The 25,180-nt window shown below is 44.6% G+C and overlaps 1 protein-coding gene across 2 annotated transcripts in view; it reads right to left on the reverse strand.

Annotated features, from left to right (window-relative positions):
• The window catches only part of SYTL3 (synaptotagmin like 3), a 75,899-nt gene that overhangs the window by 5,267 nt on the left and 45,452 nt on the right, over window positions 1–25,180 (reverse strand). For both annotated transcript variants that reach the window (XM_060030484.1, XM_060030483.1), the window contains exons 8-11: window positions 23,357–23,491; window positions 10,637–10,815; window positions 3,317–3,419; window positions 180–350 (exon numbers count right to left, since the gene is read on the reverse strand). In XM_060030484.1, coding sequence (XP_059886467.1) covers window positions 180–350; window positions 3,317–3,419; window positions 10,637–10,815; window positions 23,357–23,491 — 588 coding nt within the window. The remainder of the gene's footprint in view (window positions 1–179; window positions 351–3,316; window positions 3,420–10,636; window positions 10,816–23,356; window positions 23,492–25,180) is intronic.

Genomic DNA, 25,180 nt, shown 5'->3' on the forward strand with positions numbered 1-25,180 from the left:
CCTCTGCTCCCCGGAAGCTCCTACTGCAGAGTCACAGGCTGGCAGGTGTGCACTGGGTCCTGGGTCCCAGGCTCCCCAGATGGGTTTTCTCTCCTTGGATCCCCTTTGAAAAGTGGGTTTGGTTCTCGTGGTGGGATGGGGGTAGGGGCTGCCCAGACATCACCCAAAGCAGACATCACCTTGGCCTGGAGTGGATACCAGCAGGCAGACTGGGTCGTGCGGTCCTCAAAGTCCCACGTGGCCAGAGGGATGATCACTTCTCCAAGAAACACCCTCCGGGTGAGCGTGCCCAGGTGCCACACAGACACCTGCAGCTGCCGGGTCGCCAGCTGGGTAGGCTCCACCTGGTACTGCGGAGGGGGAACAGAGACGGTCAACCTGGGCACCTGAGCCACAGCTCCCAGGCCCACAGCACCCAGGCCACAGCTCCCAGGCCCACAGCTCTCAGACGATTTTTAGTCTCTTCCCCTCAATTGCATGCCCATTTCCAACTCTGCCCCTTGTTCCATACTCTATCTTTAAACTCTAAATTAATCTAGTTATTTCCTTCATGGCTACACGCCCCATTAGTCAAGTCCAGGCCGACAGTGCACCGTGCTGTGTCTGCTCCCTCTCAGAACGAGCTACTTTGCGGAGGAAAGTTGACCATCCTTGGGGCAGCTGCATGGTCTCTGCACGCTGGGCGGCCCTCCTCAACTCCCTTGGAAACACAGGCCTACTTCTCTCTGGGTCCTGACTACTTCCTTTGGTTGACTGAATCTGCGTTTTAAAATTAGACCTAGAGGCTTCCCTGGTGGTGCAGTGGTTAAGAACCCTCCTGCCAATGCAGGCGACATGGGTTTGAGCCCTGGGCCAGGAAGATCCCACATGCTGCGGCGCAACTAAGCCCGTGCGCCACAACTACTGAGCTTGCGCTCTAGAGCCCGCAAGCCACAACTACTGAGCCCACGTGCCACAACTACTGAGGCCGCGTGCCACAACTACTGAAGCCCATGCGCCTAGAGCCCGTGCTCCGCAGCAAGAGAAGCCACCGCAACGAGAAGCCCATGCACTGCAATGAAGAGCAGCCCCTGCTCGCTGCAACTAGAGAAAGCCCACGCGCAGCAACAAAGACCCAATGCAGCCAAAAATAAACAAAATTAATTTTTAAAAATGTAAAAATACCATAAAATAAGACCTATTTTCCATTGCCTGTTAGGTCCACAAGGCCGTGCCAGCAGGCCCTGGATTGCTAGCTTCCACGGGGTACCAAGTGTAACCAATGCCAGAGAACAAGGATAAGGCAACAGCCAACATCACCCAGACCTGGTGTCTTGTTTCATCCTTCCCAGGCCCCCCACTGAGTGGTCTTCAAGGGGAGTGCCAGCACCCCTTGGAGTGCAGAAAGTCTCCCCCAGGAGTGTTCTACTTAGAAAACTTGGAGGATCAGTTTCTAGATCCTCAACGTTCACATGCACTTTTCTCAAAACTGGTGAAGACAGTTCTCACACCTGGTATCTTACTCCTGTGCCCTGCCCCAGGGGTGCAACCTCAGGGGGAATTTGAAATACTGGTTTCTGCCAAACTGTTAATGATTGCTCAGCTTCTTCATCTTCCCGTCTTTTCCATCTTACACATACTTCTATGAAGGCTAAGCCTGGGTCTGTGTTGAGATGTTCTACATTTAGAATGAAGACACTGATTCTTTTCAATGCATCTGGAAAGTTCTTCACGATATTCACAGAATATTCACAATATACTAGATAAAACCGATGGATAACAGATTGTAGGTGATTCCTTTGAGATTCTGGGTGCATTTTAAATAAGGTAGTTAAAACTTTAAAAACCGAAGTATAGGGCTTCCCTGGTGGCGCAGTAGTTGAGAGTCTGCCTGCCGATGCGGGGGACGCGGGTTCATGCCCCGGTCCAGGAGGATCCCACATGCCGCGGAGCGGCTGGGCCCGTGAGCCATGGCCGCTGGGACTGCGCGTCCGGAGCCTGTGCTCCGCAACGGGAGGGGCCACAACAGTGAGGCCCGCGTACCGCAAAAAAAAAAAAAAAAAAAAAAAACCAAAGTATATAATGAAGTATTTAAAATAGTCAATCCTCATCTTTGTCTCGTTTCATAAAACAGGAAATATTTGTCTGCCTCTGTTTAGTACGAAACACCTTAAACCTGTGATGAGTAATTTTATATATCAGCTTATACCTTTGAGGGGGTACAGAGCTTTTCAAAATTCTGTCAGCAGGTACATGAGCAAAACCACATGAAGACTAGTGTCCAGTAATTCACTACCAGAGTGTCCCAGACAAGCAGCACCTTAGGCCCTGCCCACACTTGCCGAATCACAATCTGCTTTAAATAAAAAATCCCTTGGGGAGTCCTTATGAACATCAATTTTGTGAAGGAGTGCCAGCCCATCATGGGTCACAGCTATACTTTTAAGTACTAAGCCTCAGTTTCCCCTATTGCTAAGTGAGGATTCTAACACCTGGCTCAGAGGGTATATAAAGTACTTGGCCACAGCAGGCGCATGGAAAACAATGGCTATTTTCATGTCTTGAACGGGACTCTTGTGCCAGCCACCTGGATGGCCCCTGGCTGGGAGTCAAATGCTATCTGCCCAGGAAGGCAAACAAAAGTCCTCTCCTTTCTCAGGCTTGACACATGGGATCCCCGGGCTACCCAGCCTTGAGTGGGTACGTCTCTGGACTATTCTTCCACCTCCCACACCCACCTGCCATCTGCACTCGCCAGACGTCACCTCCAATTTTCCATCCTGAATCCCAGCAGGAGGCACCGCCTCCCTGATCTCTGCCCTAAACCACAAGTCACATTTCTTAGCACCAAAGAAAATGAAAACCCAAACAATTCCTCTAGGCTTTTTTTTCCATAAAATGACTAGTTTTTCATAAAATAAGAAATCTAGGTATACCAGACATTATCTTCATAAAAGTACTTCATCATGATAACTCAGCAGTTTCACTTACAGGGTCCCTTACTTGAGAATACCTCCCTGACAGTCATAAAAATTCAACAGGACAAACCAATTTTAGAAATTGAGAGGCACGCAGTTTCTATTCTACCATTTTCTTGCAAATCATTAATCAAAGGCCATTCTCAAGTTCAGCAGACTCTGCAGTTTTTCTGTACAAAGGCTGATGTTTATTTTCTACCACTTGCCACTGACTGACAGAGCCCTGCAGAAACGTTTAAGTGTCTGCACTTACATTTAACTGACTCGAGAGTTTAGAAGAACCATCCGCTGGACTCTGGCCCCAGGGGCCCATCCCGGGATGGGGAGACTCAGCACATGAGTATTTGTCCAGCAAGTACCTTCAAGGTCTCCTGAAAGGTCGGCTCCACCGTGTTCTTTTGGACTCCAGTCTTGCGTTTTCCCTGGGAGGATCTGTCAGGCAGCAGATAGGTCTTTACATACCTAGTGGCCAAACACAGACAGGACAGGGTGAAAAGCTCAGCGTCAGGGGCGGACAAAGGGTTCAGGAGGAGAATCACACGTCAGCGTTTTCTTTACCCTGCTTCCCGCTGCATTTGGGGTTGACAGACAGGGCTTAGTGGCCGCCACTCAGTGAACAATGACAGTGCTGCGTGCACAGCCCCTGGCTTACGCAGTCTCTGGCTGTGATCCTTGGGAATGTTCCTGGGGGTGTGAAGCTCCCTGCTTTCCTCATGCCCTACTCCTGGAATCTACTCATCACACTCCGTCACCTGTCACTGGGTGACCACCAGGGAACCAGAGGCTCCCAGGGCTCTGTGGGTGGCAGATGTCTAACCCACCCGGATGCCGAGGCTGTGTGCCAGCTTGTCCTCCCTCCACGTACCTCTTCTCCCCAACCCGCAAGAAAAGAAAGTTGAAATGGAAAGTGTATGTCTCACACTGGTTTTCCTTGTGTGGCCTCAGACACTGCGTCCTGCCTGCTGAGGACCGGTGTTCCCGAGCCCTGTCCCTGGGTCTGGAGGCCACGCCAGCAGAGGGAGCCTGACCAAGGCCAGCCCCGCACTGCCCCTTGCCCACTCCATGAAGCTCCGTCCCAGGCCGGTCCCTCCACTCAGGTCCCAGGACTGCCCTTCCTGGCTCTTCCAGCAGCTTTACTGATGCAGTGACACCACTTGCCCAGGTCCTGTACCCACAGGCTAGAAACAGGCTCAACTTTCTCAAAGCAATAAAGGGCAGGAACCCTCCCGCACCTGGGTTCCCCCTGGAGCCCCAGTCTCAGGCCTCTTCCCGCTTTCAGCAAACTTCCTGGAAAAGTACTCAAGGCTCATGGTCACCAATACCTCACTGTTCGTCAACTCTTAAGTTGTTGATCATTACGAGACCCCTCACACATGTTCAACAGGAGGTATAAAATATACCTGTATAGCTTAAAGCATTACAATAAAATACACGCCCATGTATCTAGTCCTTAAGTCCTCTATTTCCTTTCTTATCCTCTGTCTGGATGTCCTATCCGTTACTGAGAGCGGAGTATTGACATTTCCAACTATTACTGTAGAACTATTTCTCCCTTCAATTCCGTCAGCTGTTGCTTCTTGTCTCTTGATGGTCTGTCATTAGGTACACAGACATTTGTAATTGTTGTATCATCTTGCTGTACTGAACCTATTAATACAGAATGCCTTTATCTTTTCTAAACTTTTCTGACTTAAAGCCGATTTTGCCTGATACTGGTACAGCCACCTTGCTCACTCTTGGTTACCATCTACATGGAGTATCTTCCACTTGTGTCTTTGGATCTCAAGTGAGTCTCTTGTAGATGGCATATAGTTGGATCTCATGTTTTTATCCATTCTGCCAATTTCTGTCTTTTGACTGGAGAGTCAAGTTCATTTGTATTTAAATTACTGATAAGAAGTACTTACTTCTGGGCTTCCCTGGTGGCGCAGTGGTTGGGAGCCCGCCTGCCGATGCGGGGGACGCGGGTTCGTGCCCCGGTCCGGGAGGATTCCGCATGCCGCGGAGCGGCTGGGCCCGTGAGCCATGGCCGCTGAGCCTGCGCGTCCGGAGCCTGTGCTCCGCAACGGGAGAGGCCACAGTGGTGAGAGGCCCGCGTACCGCAAAAAAAAAAAAAAAAAAAAAAAAGAAGTACTTACTTCTGTCATTTGCTGTTTCTTTTGCCTTATAGCTTTTCTATCCCTCACTTTCTGCCTTACTTTTTTTTTTTTTTTTTTGCGGTACACGGGCCTCTCACTGTCGTGGCCCCTCCCGTTGCAGAGCACAGGCTCCGGACGCTCAGGCTCAGCGGCCATGGCTCACGGGCCCTGCCGCTCCACGGCATGTGGGATCATCCCAGACTGGGGCACAAATCCATATCCTCTGCATCGGCAGGCGGACTCTAACCACTGCGCCACCAGGGAAGCCCTTTACTGTATTCTTTTGTGTTTAGTTGATTTTCTGTGGTGAAATGTTTAAATTCCTTTCTCAATTGTTTTGTTTTGGTTTCTGTTCTATAGCCGTTTTCTCTGTGGTTACCAAGGGGATTACATTTAATATCCTAAAGTTATAACACTCTAATTTGAATTTATACCAACTTAACCTCCGTAACATACAAGAGCTCTACTCCTTCTCAGCTCCATCCTCATCTGTCCACTGCTGATGTCACAAAAATACATCTGTATATATGTGTGACCAAAAACACAAAGTAAGAATTCTTTTAAATGCATTAGTCTCTTAAATTATCTCGAAAACAAAGTGTGGAGTCACAAACCAAAATGACAATAAGAGACCAATAATCTTTTAAAATGTCCGAAGTCATATAAAAAACAAAAAGTGGAATTACTTACCACTGTTACAATAATACTTGCTTTTATAATTGCTAGTGTATTTGCCTTTATTGAGATCTTTATCTTTTCATGTCTTAAGTTACCATCTGGTGTCATTTCATGCACTCTCTCACCTTTTGTTTAGCTGAGGATGTTGTAATTTCTCCCTCACTTTTGAAGAACAGTTGTGCTGTGTTTGTTTTTCCTTTTAGCACCTTGAATATATTGACTCACTGCCTTCCGGCCTGTAAAGTTTCTGATGGGAATCTGCTGATAATCTTATTGAGGATCCCCAGTACATGACAATGCACTTTCTTGCTGCTTTCAAGATTCTTTGTCTTTCAAATGTTGGTTTATAATGTGTCTCAGTGTGGGTGTCTTTGAGTTCACCATACTTGGAGTTCAAAGAGCTTCTTTGATGTTTATATTCATGTCTTTCATCAAATTGGGGTAGTTTTCAGCCATTATTTCTTCAAGTATTCTCTCTGCCCCTTGCTGTCTCTTCTCCTTCTGGGACACATGGTTGCTTATGTTGGTCAACTTAATGGTGTCCAGAAGGTCCTTTAGGTTCTGTTTGCTTTTCTTTAATCTTTTTTCTTTCTGTTCCTTAGACTCAGTAATTTCCATCATCCTATCTTCAAGTTCACCTATTCTTTTTTTTTAAATTTATTTTTGGCTGCATTGGTCTTCGTTGCTGCGCATGGGCTTTTCTCTAATTGCGGTGAGCAGGGGCTACTCTTCATTGCAGTGTGAGGGCTTCTCATTGCGGTGGCTTCTCTTGTTGCAGAGCACATGCTCTAGGTGCATGGGCTTCAGTAGTTGTGGCACATGGGCTTAGTTGCTCCATGGTATGTGGGATCTTCCCGGACCAGAGCTCGAACCCGTGTCCCCTGTGTTGGCAGGTGGATTCTTAACCACTGCGCCACCAGGGAAGCCCACCTGTTCTTTTACCTGCTCATACCTACCTTTGAATCCCTCTAGTAAATATTTTGTTGTTAAGGTTTTCTCTCTCTTTATTGATATTTCTGTTTTGTTCATACATCATTTTCTTGAGTTTCTCCACAGCTTTCATTAGTTCTTTGAGCATCCTTAAAACAGTTGTTTTCAAGTCTTTGTCTAGTAAACCTACCATCAGATCTCTTTCAGGGACACTTTCTGTTGATTTATTTTTTCCCTGTGAATGAGCCATACTTTCCTGTTTCTTTATATGCCTTGTGATTTTTTTTGTTGAACACTGGACATGTGTCTAATAATATGTTAACTCTGGAAATCAGATTCTCCCCCTTCCCCAGGGTTTGCTGTTTTTTGTTATTGGGTTTTTAATTGGGTTTTTCATAAATTTATTGATGCAGACTGTCTCTGTGCCAAGGATCAGCCTGAAGTGTAAAATTAAGATCATCTCAGATCTTTTCTGAACCTGAACCTTTCCCTGGGCATGTGTGGTCACTTTTTAATTTTCCTTGTATATACAGTTACTCTTGAATGTCGCGGTCTGTAGTATCCAGTTCCCAAGAAGGGAAAAAAGAGAAAAATGAAGAAGGGAGTCAAATAAGGGCACTGGCCCTTTAAGTACTTTGTAAATCACTTCAGCCCAAGGAGGAGGGGATTGCAACAATGAGGGGAAGTGAAACAACAATGGCTGCCTGCCGTTTTTTTTGGTACCTCTGCAATAAGAACCAGCAATCAGAGAACAGGTCCCTGCTATTTGGAGGACAGGATCCTTTGCCCATCTGGCTCCTACAAGCTGTGTTCAAGGTGCTCTAGGAACACATGCACAGCTGTCCGCCAAGGGGTTGGGCATAGGGGGGATGGGTAGTTAACACTGTGCTAAGAGCTGGAATTGACTGACATTAATCTCAATTTACCATCCAAGACTTCCCCTAGGAAGTTGAAAGCCTTCAAAAGACTCCAGAATTCCAAAATAGTTCCATCAGACAGATTCTGCCAGTGCAGCTATCTACAGGGGGAGATGGATTCCTGAGGCCTCCTACTCCGCCATCTTTCAGAATCCTCTCTTGACCATGTGTTTCCTTTACAAAGTATTGAGTTTTGTTCTAGCAGGCATTTCACTTACTGGAAACTCAGTTTGATCCTAACAAGGATTGATTTTGCTTAGTTAGGGTGGGTTAGAGAAGCCCTAATACTAAGCTTTTCTTTTCTGGGGTCCACTCAATGCCCCACTCCACTTTGACTGGTCAGAACGCCAATCCTGGGACTTCCCTGGTGGCACAGTGGTTAAGAATCCACCTGCCAATGCAGGGGACATGGGTTCGACCCCTGGTCTGGGAAGATCCCACATGCCACGGAGCAACTAAGCCCGTGCACCACAACTACTGAGCCTGCGCTCTAGAGCCCGTGAGCCACAACTGCTGAGCCCACGCACCACAACTACTGAGCCCACATGCTACAACTACTGAAGCCCATGCGCCTAGAGCCCATAGTCCACAACAAGAGAAGCCACTGCAGTGAGAAGCCCATACACATCGAAGAGTAGCCCCACTTGCCCCAACTAGAGAAAGCCTGTATGCAGCAATGAAGACCCAACACAGCCAAAAATAAAATTAAAAAAAAAAAAAACACACCTATCTTTCCCAGCACTGTGCAACTCCCAGATTTTTCATTCAACTTACGACCCTCCAGCAGCTCTCCTCTGACAGACCTCATGAAATCTTGTATCTGAACAGCTTAGTATTTGGCCAAAGCCTCAAGGGATCCCTATGTGGATTTTAGGTCTACTTCTCTATGCACTTCCCACCTCACCTGCTTAAGAATAATATTTGTTGAATGTTTATTATGTTCTCAACACTGTTCTGAAGACTTAATACGGGCTAATTCAGGGAAACACCACAACAATCCTTTGAAGTAGGTGATAATATAACCTCCATGTTACAGTGAGGACACCAAGATATGGAGAGGTTGAATAACTTATCAGAGGTCAAACCCTGTAGAGAATTATGGGAGAGACCCAACATGCTTGGAAGGTCAAGGATTGAATAAATGGAGCTGATGGATTGGAAATGAGTCTGAAGAATGGACAGGATTGCAATTTCCACTTATGGGAGTAGCATAGGGGAAACAGTCTCAGAACAAACACGGGAAAAGCCTCGTATTTGGTAAAAGTCAGGGGATCGTTTTGGAACAGTGACTATTCCAATTTCTCCAGAGCAGAAGGTACAGATAGGGGAATAAAGGACGACTGAAAATACAGGAGGAATCTGTTATGGAGAACCACAGGTGCTATAGTGAGGCACCTAATTTGTCTGGCACTGAGGAGCTACTGAAGATCTCAGAGCAGAGGAGAGTTTGATTGGACCAACAATCCGTTCCTTTCGCCTAGCTGGTCCTGAAAACAGTATGCTAAAAATGTTCCATGGTGGGGGGAAAAAAGAAAAGAAAGGCCAAAATGTGGTCCGTACCTTAAACCATGCACAGAAAATCAATTCCAGCTCTAATATGAAAGGATCTAAGTGGGAAAAAACTCTAATAGAAGAAAACAGAGAAGAACGTATTTATAACCTTCAGGTGGAATTCTCCTACAGACTCAAACAGCAGACATTTTAAAGGAAAAGAAGGATAGATTGGACATTAAATTCTTTATAAGAAAAGTCATCATAAACAATGTCAGAAAACAAGTAAAGCTAAGAGAAGACATGTGCAATATGTAGAACCAATGGAGAATTGTCTTGAAAATGGATTTTTAAAAAGCCAAACCCCTGGGCTTCCCTGGTGGCGCAGTGGTTGAGAGTCCGCCTGCCGATGCAGGGGACGCGGGTTCGTGCCCCGGTCCGGGAGGATCCCACGTGCCGCGGAGCGGCTGGGCCCGTGAGCCATGGCCGCTGAGCCTGCGCATCCGGAGCCTGTGCTCCGCAACGGGAGAGGCCACAGCAGTGAGAGGCCCGCGTACCGCCAAAAAAAAAAAAAAAAAAAAAAAAAAAAAAAAAAAGCCAAACTCCTGTAAATAAATTTTTAAATGACAGACAATTCGATAGAAAATTGGACAAAAGATATGAAATGGGGAGTTCATAGAAGGGGAGTGTATCTTAAGTGATTAATTCATATATATAAGGTTGCTCATCTTTGTTATTAATCAGTGAGATGTGTGTTAAAATAATGAGACATTTCATATCTACCAACTGGAAAAAAATTAATCTCTTTATGGATTGTGTAAGACAGGATTTTAATTTTATTTTTCCTACACGGAAAATCAAATTTCCCAGCACCATTTACTGAAGTCATCTTTTCTGCATTGATTATTAATAGCCTCTTGATCATTTAAGTTCCCATGTATGCTAAGATCTGTATTTGGACTTTTGATTCTGCTCTATTGACCTCGTCTATCCTTGCATCCATAACACATTGTTGGAATTACTAAGCTTTTTTTTTTTAAATTTCATTTATTTTTGGCTGTGTTGGGTCTTCACTGCTGCACGCGGGCTTTCTCTAGTTGCGGTGAGTGGGGGCTACTCTTCGTTGCGGTGCGCCAGCTTCTCATTGCAGTGGCTTCTCTTGTTGTGAAGCACAGGCTCTAGGCGCGTGGGCTTCAGTAGTTGCGGCACGCGGGCTCAGTAGTTGTGGCTCATGGGCTCTAGAGCACAGGCTCAGTAGTTGTGGCACACGAGCTTAGTTGCTCCGCGGCATGTGGGATCTTCCCGGGCCAGGGATCGAACCCGTGTCCCCTGCATTGGCAGGCGGATTCTCAACCACTGCGCCACTGGGGAAACCCTGAATTACTAAGCTTTATAATTCTTAACATGTCCTTTTATTTATATATATTTTTACAATTACCTTGGTTATTCTTGGACTTTCACTTTTCCATATGAACTTTAGAATCAATATGTCTATTATCATATGCCAAAACTTAGAGAAACTTACGGATTGCACTTTTTCTTCTTTTCCTCCCCATAGGCAAGGTTCTTACAGGCCTTGATGCATATTTCTAAAGAACGAGTTCTGAAGCAGTAGCGAATGGCAAGTTCTATCTCTCCAGTGACATTTGCGTTGTCAAAATTGCCCATCTCTGTACAAGTGCTGTTAATGCTAATTAAACTTCCCTGAAATCAAGAATGACAGATATAATGTTACTTCACAGTTAATCAATGTTTTTGCAGTTCTGCTTTCAAGATAGCAAATAAATCAAAATTTATACAGAGCATGCGTCCTGACTCATGGTAAGTTAGTAACACACCAGCCAGCTTGTACTTTGCAAAATAAGTTGCCACACACTCTGTCTTAAGGAGACGAGGAGTCCTCAGAAGGGCCTGTCTTGCCCAGATACGGTGTTTGCCTAGCAGTATGGGTTGCGCAGTCTCGTTCTTGAACACAGACCACTTGGGAGGCAGCAGACTATCTCCCGGGCAGTTCTGCAAGGCTAAATCTCCAAGGGCGGATAATAACCCCATGGCAGGAAGAGCCCTGGGGAGAGCAGCACGGTGCCGGGGGCCGAAGGACCGGGATCAGAGGGTGCTGGACTCAGAGTCCAAGTGGGAAAATCAGTCCTGTTCTCACTGGGTTATGGTGAGGCGTACATGGACGACAGTACGTACGATATGCAAAGACAACAATAAACTGTGTTTAAATTTTTAATGGGTCCCCAGAATGACCAACAGAACTACCACCGTAAGGTAGGGCACCCTAAGCTGAGGTGATGTGGAGAAGTAGCGCAAGTGACAGAACCAACCGCCTCATCACTGTTAAATTTGCTTAGGAATTTGCCACCCTGTGCGTGCAACCAATCTCAGTGACGACTCTATAGACAGAGGGAACCCCACGTGATTCCCACTTTCCCAACTGGCTCCTCGACACCGTAAAACATCCCGGAAACAAGCTAAGGAGAAAGCACGAGTCTCTCTCACTAGAGAGAGATCAAAACAAAACCAACTTAGAGGGCCCCGAACCTGAACTAGCTCATGCCAAGAACCCAACCACGTTCACCACACCCAGTCACTGGCCCTGAAAAATGTTATCCACCAACAACACCCATGCAACTGTTGGGAGGGGAAACAGTTTTTAAATTTCACACACCCGGAAAGGCGTGGAGTGGTGAGACCGCGCGAAGAGTGCAGACAGAAGGTGACTTGGCAAGAGGTGTGAGCTGCTTAAGAAAAGCTGAAGGTAGGTGTTAAAAGTTCCGATAATTAACCTGCACTCATCACGGGACTCCACCCCGGGCTACGTCGGACTAAACTGTACTACACCAACTCTTGTGCCGAGAACAAGCAGAAAACTGAATTGAACGACAAGCAGCTTGAAGGCACTGTAGAGCTACCGGGACCGCCAGGGTGCCAGGGTCCACGATACCAAAGAGGCGCACAGTCAGGGGAACCTGACGTCCTGGCTGTGTTTCCCTCTGACGCATCTGTCGGTAGGTGAGCAGTACAGGCAGAAAGGCTGTGAGGCTCCGGAGCTGGGCAGTGACCAACCCAAGTGCTGGGGGCTGTGAAGAAGTACAGAACTTGAGGAGAAAAGGGAGATGCACTAGGTGAGAGGGATGCTCAAGGCTGCTTTTCCCCTCAAGTTCTTTGCTGAGGTGGAAGCCGATGCTAAGAGGCTGAGTAGTTTAAAAACACCTTCGGAAGTTTCACCTTACTAGAGAGAAGAAACTGGAGTTCAGGCCCACCACAGAGGAGGGGCCTGGTAAAAGTCCAGACCCTCAGCTGGGACCCCTCAAAGGCTTTCCTCCTGGGAGTCTGAGTGCCCTGGAAGCGGACCAGTCCTCCCAGAGGCTGAAACCCAGCTCTGAATGAGCTCAGTACCGGATGGGCAAAGACTCCTGGCCTCCACCCTGGCGGTGCGCTGGAGCAAAAGCAAGTCTCCCTGAAGGACGGTCACATCCATCTCTCCCATTCGGCTGGAGCTCGAGGACAGCAGGGACCCTGCATGTTTCTGCCCTCTATCAACTCTCCAGCGCCAGCTCAGAGCCTGGCTCATGGTAAATCCTCAAGAAACATTTATGAAATGAATAAAGAAAGTGCATGAAGTATTTTCATTTAAAAAGTTGTCTCTGTAAATATTATGGCATGATGTGTTGTGTCCCTGTCCTGAAGGAGCAGTAGACTTGAGGTAAGAAGACTCGGGTGATAGTCCTGACCCTGGATGACTTTAGTTACATCCCTTAACTGCAGATTCCAGAGGGAAAATATTTTAAAATAAAACTACATGGGGACTTCCCTGGTGGTCCAGTGGTAAGACTCCGCACTGCCAATGCAGGGGATCCGGGTTAGATCCCTGGTCTGGGAACTAAGTCCCACATGCTGCGTGGCACGGCCTAAAGATTTAAAAAAAACAAAAACAAAAACAAAAAAAGCAAAAAAACCTATATGTAGGCACATCATAAAAAAATTGCTGAGAATCCAGGACAAAGAGAGAAAACTTAAAAGCAAAGGCAAAAAAGCTATGTCAACTTCCATGGAAGAAACAATAAGGGCAGGAGAGGGTGGGGTGCAAGCACTACTGGGGAGACCGGCATCTTCTGTTCGGGTGGGGAAGGAGAGTCGTGTGGGTGCAGACTCGAAGAGGTTAATTTTGGTATCAGGAGGATTAGGGAATTCCAGGCTTGCTCTTTTTTTTTTTTTTTTTTTTAAGAAGTGGGAAAGGAGGTTTATTTGTTAAGAATGAGGAAGAAACGTGGGGAGAAGTTTTGAAAAGAGGTTTAAAACGACCGAAGAAGGTGTGAAAATGATTGTTGTGAGAGCAGAAACCTGAGTCGCCCAGAGAAACACATCAGGATGGCTGGCACTGTGCATGCATTTGGAGCTGGTGACACAACAGGGCAGACCTAGTCCCACGCACTCACACTGGGCATTAGGTCTGCCCTACTGTGTGCACGGCTGCTCAGGTGCAGGTACAGAGAAGGTGCACAGCTGGCTCATCTAGCTTGGCGTCCAGAATTAGAAAGCATCCAGGAAGCACTAAAAGTACTCATCCTTCATTTTATAAGATAAGCAGAGGTCAAGACAGGTTGAGAACACATTCATAGTAGGGGACATTAACACCCCACTTTCTCCAATGGACAGATCATCCAAAATGAAAATAAATAAGGAAACACAAGCTTTAAATGACACATTAAACAAGATGGACTTAATTGACATTTACAGGACGTTCCATCCAAAAACAACAGAATACACTTTCTTCTCAAGTGCTCATGGAACATTCTCCAGGATAGAGCATATCTTGGGTCACAAATCAAGCCTTAGTAAATTTAAGAAAATTGAAATCGTATCAAGTATCTTTTCCAACCACAACGCTATGAGACTAGATATCAATTAAAGGAAAAAAATTGTAAAAAATACAAATACATGGAGGCTAAACAATACACTACTTAATAACCAAGAGATCACTGAAGAAATCAAAGAGGAAATGAAAAAACAGCTAGAAACAAATGACAATGAAAACATGACAACCCAAAACCTATGGGATGCAGTAAAAGCAGTTCTAAGAGGGAAGTTTACAGCAATACAATCCTACCTCAAGAAACAAGAAACAATGCAAATAAACAACCTAACCTTATACCTAAAGCAATTAGAGAAAGAGGAACAAAAAACCCAAAGTTAGCAGAAGGAAAGAAATCATAAAGATCAGATCAGAAATAAATGAAAAAGAAATGAAGGAAACAATAGCAAAGATCAATAAAACTAAAAGCTGGTTCTTTGAGAAGATAAACAAAATTGATAAACTATTAGCCAGACTCATCAGGAAAAAAAGGGAGAAGACTCAAATCAATAGAACTAGAAATGAAAAACGAGAAGTAACAACTGACACTGCAGACATACAAAGGACCACTGGAGATTACTAGAAGCAACTATATGCCAATAAAATGGGACAACCTGGAAGACATGGACACATTCTTTGAAAAGCACAACCTTCTGAGACTGAACCAGGAAGAAATAGAAAACATAAACAGACCAATCACAAGCACTTAAATTGAGACTGTGATTAAAAATCTTCCAACAAACAAAAGCCCAGGATCAGATGGCTTCACAGGCAAATTCTATCCTACATTTTGAGAAGAGCTAACACCTATCCTTCTCAAACTCTTCCAAAATATAGCAGAGGAAGGAACACTCCCAAACTCATTCTACGAGGCCACCATCACCCTGATACCAAAACCAGAAACGATGTCACAAAGAAAAAAAACTACAGGTCAATATCACTGATTAACATAGATGCAAAAATCCTCAACAAAATACTTAGCAAACAGAATCCAACAGCACATTAAAAGGATCATACACCCTGATCAAGTGGGGTTTATCCCAGGAATGCAAGGATTCTTCAATATACGCAAATCAATCAATGTGATACACCGTATTAACAAACTGAAGGAGAAAAGCCAGATGATCACTTCAATAGATGCAGAAAAGGCTTTCGACAAAATTCAACACCGATTTATGATAAAAACCCTCCAGAAAGTAGGCATAGAGGGAACTTACCTCAACATAATAAAGGCCATGTATGACAAACCCACAACCAACATTGTTCTCAATGGTGAAAAACTGAAACCATTTCCACTAAGATCAGGAACAAGACAAGGTTGTCCACTCTCACCATTATTATTCAACATAATTTTGGAAGTTTTAGCCACAGCAATCAGAGAAAAAAAAGAAATAAAAGGAATTCAAATTGGAAAAGAAGTAAAGCTGTCACTGTTTGCAGATGACATGATACTATACATAAGAGAATCCTAAAGATGCCACCACAAAACTACTAGAGCTAATCAATGAATTTGGTAAAGTAGCAGGATACAAAATTAGTGCACAGAAATCTCTTGCATTCCTATACACTAATGATGAAATATCTGCAAGAGAAATTAAGGAAACACTCCCATTTACCATTGTAACAAAAAGAATAAAATACCTAGGAATAAACATACCTAAGGAGACAAAAGAGCTGTATGCAGAAAATTATAAGACACTGATGAAAGAAATTAAAGATGATATAAACAGATGGAGAGATATACCATGTTCTTAGATTGGAAGAATCAACACTGTGAAAATGACTATACTACCCAAAGCAATCTACAGATTCAATGCAATCCCTATCAAACTACCAATGGCATTTTTCACAGAACTAAAACAAAAAATTTTACAATTTGTATGGAAACACAAAAGACTCCGAATAGCCAAAGCAATTTTGAGAAAGAAAAACGGAGCTGGAGGAATCAGGCTCCCAGGCTTCAGACTGTACTGCAAAGCTACAGTAATCAAGACAGTATGGTATTGGCATAAATACAGAAATATAGATCAATGGAACAGGACAGAAAGCCCAGAGATAAACCCACACACATATGGTCACCTTATTTTTGAAAAAGGAGGCAAGAATATACAATGGAGAAAAGACAGCCTCTTCAATAAGTGGTGCTGGGAAAACTGGACAGCTACATGTAAAAGAATGAAATTAGAACAGTCCCCAACACCACACACAAAAAAATAAACTCAAAATGGATTAAAGACCTAAATGTAAGGCCAGACACTATAAAACTCTTAGACGAAAACATAGGCAGAACACTCTATGACATAAATCACAGCAAGATCCTTTTGGACCCACCTCCTAGAGAAATGGAAATAAAAACAAAAATAAACAAATGGGACCTAATGAAACTTAAAAGCTTTTGCACAGCATGGAAACCATAAACAAGACAAAAAGACAACCCTCAGAATGGGAGAAAATATTTGCAAATGAAGCAACTGACAAAGGACTAATCTCCAAAATTTACAAGCAGCTCATGCAGCTCAATATCAAAAAATAAACAAACAAACAACCCAATCCAAAAATAGGCAGAAGGCCTAAATAGACATTTCTCCAAAGAAGATATACAGATTGCCAACAAACACATGAAAGAATGCTCAACATCACTAATCATTAGAGAAATGCAAATCAAAACTACAATGAGGTATCACCTCACACTGGTCAGAATGGCCATCATTTAAAAATCTACAAACAATAAATGCTGGAGAGGGTGTGGAGAAAAGGGAATCCTCTTGCACTGTTGGTGGGAATGTAAATTGATACAGCCACTATGGAGAACAGTATGGAGGTTCCTTAAAAAACTAAAAATAGAACTACCATATGACACAGCAATCCCACTACTGGGCATATACCCTGAGAAAACCATAATTCAAAGAGTCATGTACCAATATGTTCACTGCAGCACTATTTACTATAGCCAGCACATGGAAGCAACCTAAGTGTCCATCGACAGATGAATGGATAAAGAAGATGTAGCACATATATACAATGGAATATTACTCAGCCATAAAAAGAAATGAAATTGAGTTATTTGTAGTGAGGTGGATGGACCTAGAGTCTGCCATACAGAGTGAAGTAAGTCCGAAAGAGAAAAGCAAATACCGTATGTTAACACATATATATGGAATCTAAAAAAAAAAAAAAAAAAAAAGGCTATGAAGAACCTAAGGGCAGGACAGGATAATGACGCAGACGTAGAGAATGGACTTGAGGACACGGGGAGGGGGAAGGGTAAGCTGGGATGAAGTGAGAGAGTGGCATGGACTAATATACACTACCAAATGTAAAATAGCTAGCTAGTGGGAAGCAGCCTCATAGCACAGGGAGATCAGCTCGGTGCTTTGAGACCACCTAGAGGCGTGGGATAGGGAGGGTGGGAGGGAGACGCAAGAGTGAGGAGATATGGGGATATATGTATATGTATAGCTGATTCACTCTGTTATAAAGCAGAAACTAACACACCATTGTAAAGCAATTAGACTCCAATAAAGATGTTTAAAAAAAAAAAAGGTTGAGACCCACCCAAAAACTGCAGGGCAAATCAGAAGTAGAGCTGGAAGCGGGCCTTTGTTCTTATCCCTTGGGCCATCGACTAATGGTAGTGTCTCCCGAGTAATTCAACTGCTATCTGCTTGGCCAGGGAAAGTACAGCCTCAGATAATGAGAGGACTGCAGAGCACGTCCTTTGGTCTACCGCATTCCCTCAGAGATAACTTAGGACTTCACCACCACTGCCCTGGGACGGTTTTTTCTGCTTCTATTTTCCCTGTAGACAGAGCAGAATCTTCAAGCAAGTTGAACCTTTGAGCAGCAAATGGGGTTAATCAAGAGGTCCCAGCCCAGAAGAACAACTAAGAACTCAGCCTGACTTTTATTAGAGCCATGGGCTCTGTCTGGTTGTGAAAGAAAAGTGAATCTGAGCAAAAGCAACGGAGAACTACTTTAGTCAGGCAGGGAGCATTCAGTGACTTTCTCTGAAGGTCACGAGTTATCTATTATAACCGTAAGCAAGGCCTGATGCCCTTTGATTTTACAAAAGCAGACATCAAGGAAAGTCAACTGAAACCACAGCTATACTAAAAATACATAAATAAATCTTGATCCACAAGAGCACACGGAGAGCATTACTGCAGGGAGGTCAGATGGCCGCTGTTTATCAACGTTTACGCATAATACATAAATGTTTTTGAAACCTCAAAGTTCTTTGATAATTGCAATATTGTTTTCAAACAAACATGGTCGAACCTTAAATATTATAGCATTCAGATGATGTTTTCGAGTGATAGACCTCTAAGAGGTCACTTCAATATAACTGTCTATTATTTACTCTGGTTTTCGCTCTTAATAAAAAATAGATTAACATGAGTATATAGCTAAATACAATACTCTTTTTTAAAAAGTCACCGCAACCAGAGATGTTCAGAAATACTAAAGGAAAGTGGAAGTTTCCAAAACCCCAATGAGTGCTGTGAGCAGGGGCAGTGAACGCTTTGAGCCGCTCCCCACTTAGTAGTGGCCCAAATGCCACATCTCAAATCGATGTTTAAGAGAAACAACTAGGGAGTTGGATTGTTACTTCAAAGATTAAAAACCCTTCCATCATCCAAGCTCCTGCCCATCCATGTGCAAGGAACTCCGATGTGTATGCCCGGCACGTGGTCACTTCACCAGTCACAGTGTCTTCACTGTCAGGGAAAATGCCAGCTGCATGAAAACATGGACATAAATGCATTCCTTTTGAGATTTTTTAAAACACAGAAGTGAAGGCAAAATGGAAACTCAGACAGGAACTCTAATGATTTTTCCCCCCAGGGAATCGGTAAAAAATTACCACTCTACCAAGTTCTAGCTCCTAATGACTGGAGGGGTTTTTTGGTTTTTTTGTATGTCTTTTTTTTTAAAAACACGAATTGGGGTTTTTCTTCTCACAAACATTACATGTTTATGGAGAAGATACAGAAAATACAGATAAGACCAAAAAATACTTAATAAAAAAGCACAAGCCCACCATTCTCAACCTCTTGGTATAATCCTTTCAGTTGTTTTAGTGTCTACAGTATAATCATTTTGGTTTTATAAATATGGGCTACTATACACTATTTTGTAACTTGATATCTTTGTTTATCAATTTCCACATTAATATTCTTTAACCACATTATTTTTAATAGTTGCAAGGTATTCCTCTGAATAAATGCACCATAATCTATTTAACCATTGCCCTATTTTAGACATTTCTGGCTATTTTCAATGTTTCAAAATTTAAGAAGATTATAAACAATGCTGTCTTTGACATCCACATGTACACAGTTCTGGCAACGTTCATGATGATTCTTAAAGAATATTTCCTGTAACTAAAATATCTGGATTAAAGAGAACATGCATTTTAAAGCCTTTGATGTGCATCGCTGGTTGCCCTCCAGCTCACCGCAGCAGTTCACATGAACACCTGCCTCTCCCACGTGCTGGCCAGCAGTAAACCGTGCCACTTTTTTTGTCTTAAGATTTTTTTTTTTTGATGTGGACCATTTTTTTTTTTAAGTCTTTATTGAATTTGTTACGGTATTTCTTCTGTTTTGGTTTTTTGGCTATGGGGCATGTGGGATCTTAGTTTCCCGACCAGGGATCGAACCCACACCCCCTGCACTGGAAGGCGAAGTCTTAACCACTGGACTGCCAAGGAAGTTCCTGTGTCACTTTTTAAATTTGCTAAAATGGTCCCCAAATAGCACTTGCTTTAATTTCGTACTCATTTAACTACTCAGGAAGTTGAGTGTTTCCCCTATTTATTGCCCATCTGTATTCCTACTTTTGTAATAAGCAGAGACTTAATAAGCTTTTTCTAGCCTCAACTTCCTGTTTCTCAGAGAATATAAGTGTCTCTCAGAAGAGAAGGCAACATCTTTGGGCAAGAAACAAAACATATTTGCTTTGTGGGAGTTTAGTTTCCTTAAACAAACACTGCTTCAGACTAAGGGGAACAGGTTCGGATTGAATATGTAATAATTCAGTCTCATGGTGATAAATGTTCAGGGCACAAATCAGAGAAGAGTTTAGAAGAAAGGGAGTTGAGAGAGCCGGGTTGAATTTGCACTATAGTTTGGAGGTACTTCCCTAAGAAACAGTCTGAGTAAGATGCATACACTCGCCACATCCTCTTACCCGAGCATCCTTCCCGACGACTCTGAAAGATCTTCTAGGTGTGGATCAGCCCCAAGTGAGCAGAGCTGAACCAGGGTGTGGGGGGCAGTTTAAGAGTTCAGCAACTCCCCTGGGATAAGACAGAAGACCTGGGTTTTGACTCACAGTCAGAGTTCTGCAGTGACTGCGTGACCTTAGCAAGTTATGTAACCTCCATGAGCCTCAGTTTTCCCATTTGTGAAATGGGATAATAGCATTTATTATTATCCCATTTCCATGGACAAGATCGTTGTGAGAATGATTGGGAGGCGAAGCTCCTAGCTCTGCAGTTAGCACGCAGTAGGCTTTCAATAATAGCTCTGATAGGAATGAATCCAACCATGTCACAAATATTTATTGAGTGCCACTGAAGGGTCAGGCACCGCGCTGGGCACCTGGGTATTACAGCAAATGATAAACCACAGGTAAGCTAATTATATAGCTGTAGAAGGTGATAAGAATGAACAGAGAGCAGGTGAAGGCAAGGCGGGCAGGGCAGGGGGTAGACCTCCTGAGAAGGTGACTTTGGAGCAAAGACTTGGAGGGAGGGAGGGAGGGAGGAAGCCTGGTGCCTGGGAGAGGAACCACCCCAGGAATGCCCGGGGCAGGCATGAGTCTGGCTGTTCTAGGACCAGTGCCACTGAGCGGAATGAGCAAGGGGGCAGGTGTGGACGGTGCGCAGCTCGTGCAGGGCCCCGTGGAGCACTGTGGGGCGGATCCTAGCCCATGTCCCCGCCGCTGCATTGGTTTCTGGGCCTTGAAGGAGCTTAGAGGCCAGTCTAGCGGACTGTGGACAGTTTGGGCTCCCTGGGAGGAGGGTTGAGCCTCATCCTCCCGGATCAGCCTTACAAAGGCTCGAGCTAGCTGGAGTCTCTGGAGCCCGTATGTTACCTGGGGGGGGGAAGCAAACCTTCCCATGGATCTCAGAGAGGCTCCCAGAGGCCACTCCTATGCTTCGCCTGTCTGTACCCACCACGGGGTTCAACCCTAGGAACGTTCGGGAGCCGCCCTTGCTTACTTCCCCCTCGGGGAAGCATTTCCTCAGTGCTTTCACCTTTCTCAACTATTCTCCACTATAAACACCGAGGAAGCTGCTGAGTCATCCTCCAACACCAGCGCTCCGAGATACCACCCCAGACTCTCATGACCTTAGGGCATCCAAGAAGCGGAGGGTAACTCCGTCTGGGCTCTGCTAGGACCGCTGTGCGACCCAGGACAGGAGGCTGCCCTCAGCACGAGTTGGGAAGGGCCCACGAGAGGAACTGTGTGAACAGCTACTGCCTTGGACAGCACAGTCCTAGACTGTTCAAGAATCCTTAACGAACACCATACTTACTCGGGTTTGAAATTGCCAGGGCTCAACTTGTGTGTTTCTGAAACCTCACCGTGCATATGAATCTCCTAGGGCTCTTGTTAAATTGTAGGTTCGGACTCCAGCAGGCCTGGGGTAAGGCTGGAGATTCTGGTTTCTGACAAGCGCCCAGGTGGCGCCAGTGCTGCTGGGTCCCACATTCTGAGTAGTGAGTGTGCAGAGCAGGGGTCTTCATGGAGGCAGGACCACCCACAGGAGACAGTGGCTGGAGCCAACAGATGGGCTGGAGCTGCTGGCATTTAGTGCATTGAATCAAGGATGTCAGCTATTCTTCAAGGTCTAGCCTGCTTCTGCCGTGACTTCTGAATACTCGACTGGACATTCGTGGAGATTGGGGAAGTTTGTCTGACGTGCACACCATGTTCCACTAAAACACAGCCCCAAGGAACAGAAAGGTTAAAGTACTAGCTCTGGACCACACTCCTTGCCACTAAAGGAGCTGGAAGGTGAACCAAGACGTTGGTTTCTAGAAGCTGAGCTCTTAACCACTGTATTACGCCACGGAATATGAGCATTCATTTGATTCCCAAGGCAATCCAGTGAAATGAACAACTCTTCAGACTTCCCTGGCGGTCCAGGGGTTAAGGCTCCGCGCTTCTAATGCAGGGGGCGCCGGTTCGATCCCTGGTTGGGGAACTAGGATCCCACATGCTGTGCGGTATTGCCAAAAAAAAAAAGAACAACTTTGAATCCATCTCCTTGATGAGGACTCTGAAGTTTAGGGAGTCCTTACGATTGTTTAAGATCATTGAATAAGTCAAAGACCCATGACTGTAACTGAAGCCTCCACGGCCCCTCACCCAAGGCGCCATCTAACATATCAAGCACATATCACATGTTTAGGCACAGAGTAAACATTCATTCAATGTTTTTGAATAATGAATAAAGTAATAAAAAGGCCTGCCTATGAACAGACACTACATTTAAAACACCACAAAGCAATCTCAAAAAAAAAGAAGAGCAAAGTTGGAAGACTTTACTCAACTTCAAGACTTCCTACAAAGCTACGGTAATCATGTCAGTGTGGCCTTGGCATAAGGGCAAAGAGATCACTGGAGCACGATAGAGAACTAGGAAAACATCCACATTTATGTGGTCATTTGATTTTTAACAAAGACACCAAAGTCAATGGAAAAATGAGTCTTTTTTTTTTTTAAATGGTGCTGGAGGGGACTTGCCCGGTGGTCCAGTGGTTAAGACTCTGCACTTCCACTGCAGGGGGGTGCAGGTTCGATCCCTGGTTGGGGAACTAAGATCCCACATGCCACGAGACGTGGCCAAAATAAATAAAATAAATAATAAATGGTGCTGGAATAACTGTGTATTCATATGGGGAAAAATGAACCTCAGTCTGTACCTTACACCATTCACAAAAAGGAATGAGCTGGAGCATGGACCACACATAAAAGCTAAACTTTTACAAAGCTTCTAGAAGAAAACATAGGAGAATATCTTCATGACTTATGGGTAGATAAGACAGAGAAGTAACCATGAAAGAAAAATCTGATGAATCAGACTTCATCAAAACTGAACACTTCTCATCCAAAGACACCACTACTTATTATCAATTACTCTCTGTATGAATGAAAATGTTCACAATAAGATGTAAAAAAGAAAACCACCATCAGAGTACAGCAAGGCTTTTCCCAGCTCTCAAGCTAAGTAAGATATCACCTCTGCGCTCCATGTTACACTCCAGTTTATCCCACACGACAACACGGCACTCGTGTGGCCTAACAATCCAATTTGACGTCATGGCAACAATCACACGTCACATGTCAAGGATACCAGACAAGACTCACGTGTCTCAAGCCTCCTGAGAATAAAGTGTTGGGCGCTGGACTGGATGAGACACCCTCTTGCTTCAAAACAGGGCTAGTAGGGCATCTGGGACTCTCTTGATTAAGAGGATTCAAAATATCCGGTGCGCTGACCTTCTGAAAAAGAAAACAGAGAATTAGCATAGTACAGTCTGCATCCCAGTTTGAGTTTGTTCAAATGTGATGACTTCAGCAAGCATGGCCTGCATGTCACTAATATGCAAACTTCCGGGTGCCGAGTAAGAGGCCACACTTCCGTTTGGATAAACGCCTACACACACGGGGCCCCAAGACAGACATCACCAAGCTTTGGGACATTCATGAACAGGGATGGGTGGGTCACTTATGGATTAGTACAAGTCTTAAAGAAACTGATGTCCACATTTGACCTTATTAATGATGCAGGCGTTTAATCACATGAAATATAGTATTCAGCCTGACAGCCTCTAATGTGTTCATAAAAAAAGGAAAAAAAAATCAAAATATGTCCCTAAATTTTATAAAAATATTTTTTTAATAGTTGGTACTTATATAACATGTACGTCTTGTGCTTTCTAATATGGTAGCCACTAGCCACATGGGGCTATTTAAATTCCAATCAGTTAAAATCAAATAAAATAAATTCAACTCCTTGGTTACACTAGACACATTTCAAGTGCTCAGTAACCACATGTGGCAGTGGCAGGAAAGTTCTGTCGGACAGCGCTAGCACAGAGCAGGGAGGTAAACTTCATCCTGGTCGAAAAGACAAAGTTTCCAAATCGAGACTTTAGGTTTTGACATTGAGTTGGAAGTAGACCTTGGAAATATAAACAGCTGCACTATGCTCATAATTTTCAGGAATAAAAAGCTAAGACTATTACAGAACAAATGAAAGATGTGATTACCTCTAGATTATTTTCACGCTCTCAATTCCCAGAACTCAACTCAATTCTATCAGACGTTTGTTAAGCAACACTCTATTCAATGTGCCGCTGCTCTACGTCCTGGGAGTGGGAAGAAGCTGGGGGGGGGGGGGGGGGCGGGAAGGAGGAGAAGATGCTTGTCTGCCCTCCACAGGCTCACTAGCTCATCAGAAATACGCACCATTAAAATGGAAGTATGAGCCGCGTCAACGGGAAAGAGTGGGAGGCCTTATGCAGAAGAGGCACCTGGGATGGTCTTCAGTGGGAGTGTGACCTGAGTGGGTGTCAAGGGCTGGCTGGGGAAAGACCCAAAGGTAAGGCATCCCGAGTGAAGGGGCTGTCGTGATGGTCAGGTATGGAGCATGTTTCTAGACCTGCTAGGGGCCAAAGCAACGGCAGAGACTCGGACGCGAGATGACACACGCACAGTGATGCGTGATGTCGTCCAGAGGACAGGTAGCTCGGGGACACTAAAGTGTGGGCACAGGGAGGAGACATAGGGCTGGAGGAGCCGGAGATCCAAAGGGAGGATTTCAGAAATGAAGGTGTTAGAAAAGATTTTTCGTATAGTTCAAAAGCCCGTGTGCTACACCTACTGATGTTATGTCACCAGGTCCATGTGACAATCTCCCTAAGCCTCAGTAAGTGTAAACAGGGTCTCATGCACTACCCACCTGAGGGGTGGTGTGAGGGTAAAAAGAGAGTCCAGGTAAAGCTTTTAGCAAGAGCCTGGCACATAGTAACAAGTGCTGGTAATTTAGGTTTATATTTAGATAACTTAGGTAGCAGTTTAGCGGCTATGTTATCTCAGGGCATCTGCGCACCTAGAGCCCGTGCTCCGCAACAAGAGAAGCCACCGCAATGAGAAGCCCGTGCACCACCACAAACAGTGTCCCCCGCT

This window comes from Delphinus delphis, chromosome 14 (genome assembly GCF_949987515.2).
Source record: "Delphinus delphis chromosome 14, mDelDel1.2, whole genome shotgun sequence".
Taxonomy (NCBI): domain Eukaryota; kingdom Metazoa; phylum Chordata; class Mammalia; order Artiodactyla; family Delphinidae; genus Delphinus; species Delphinus delphis.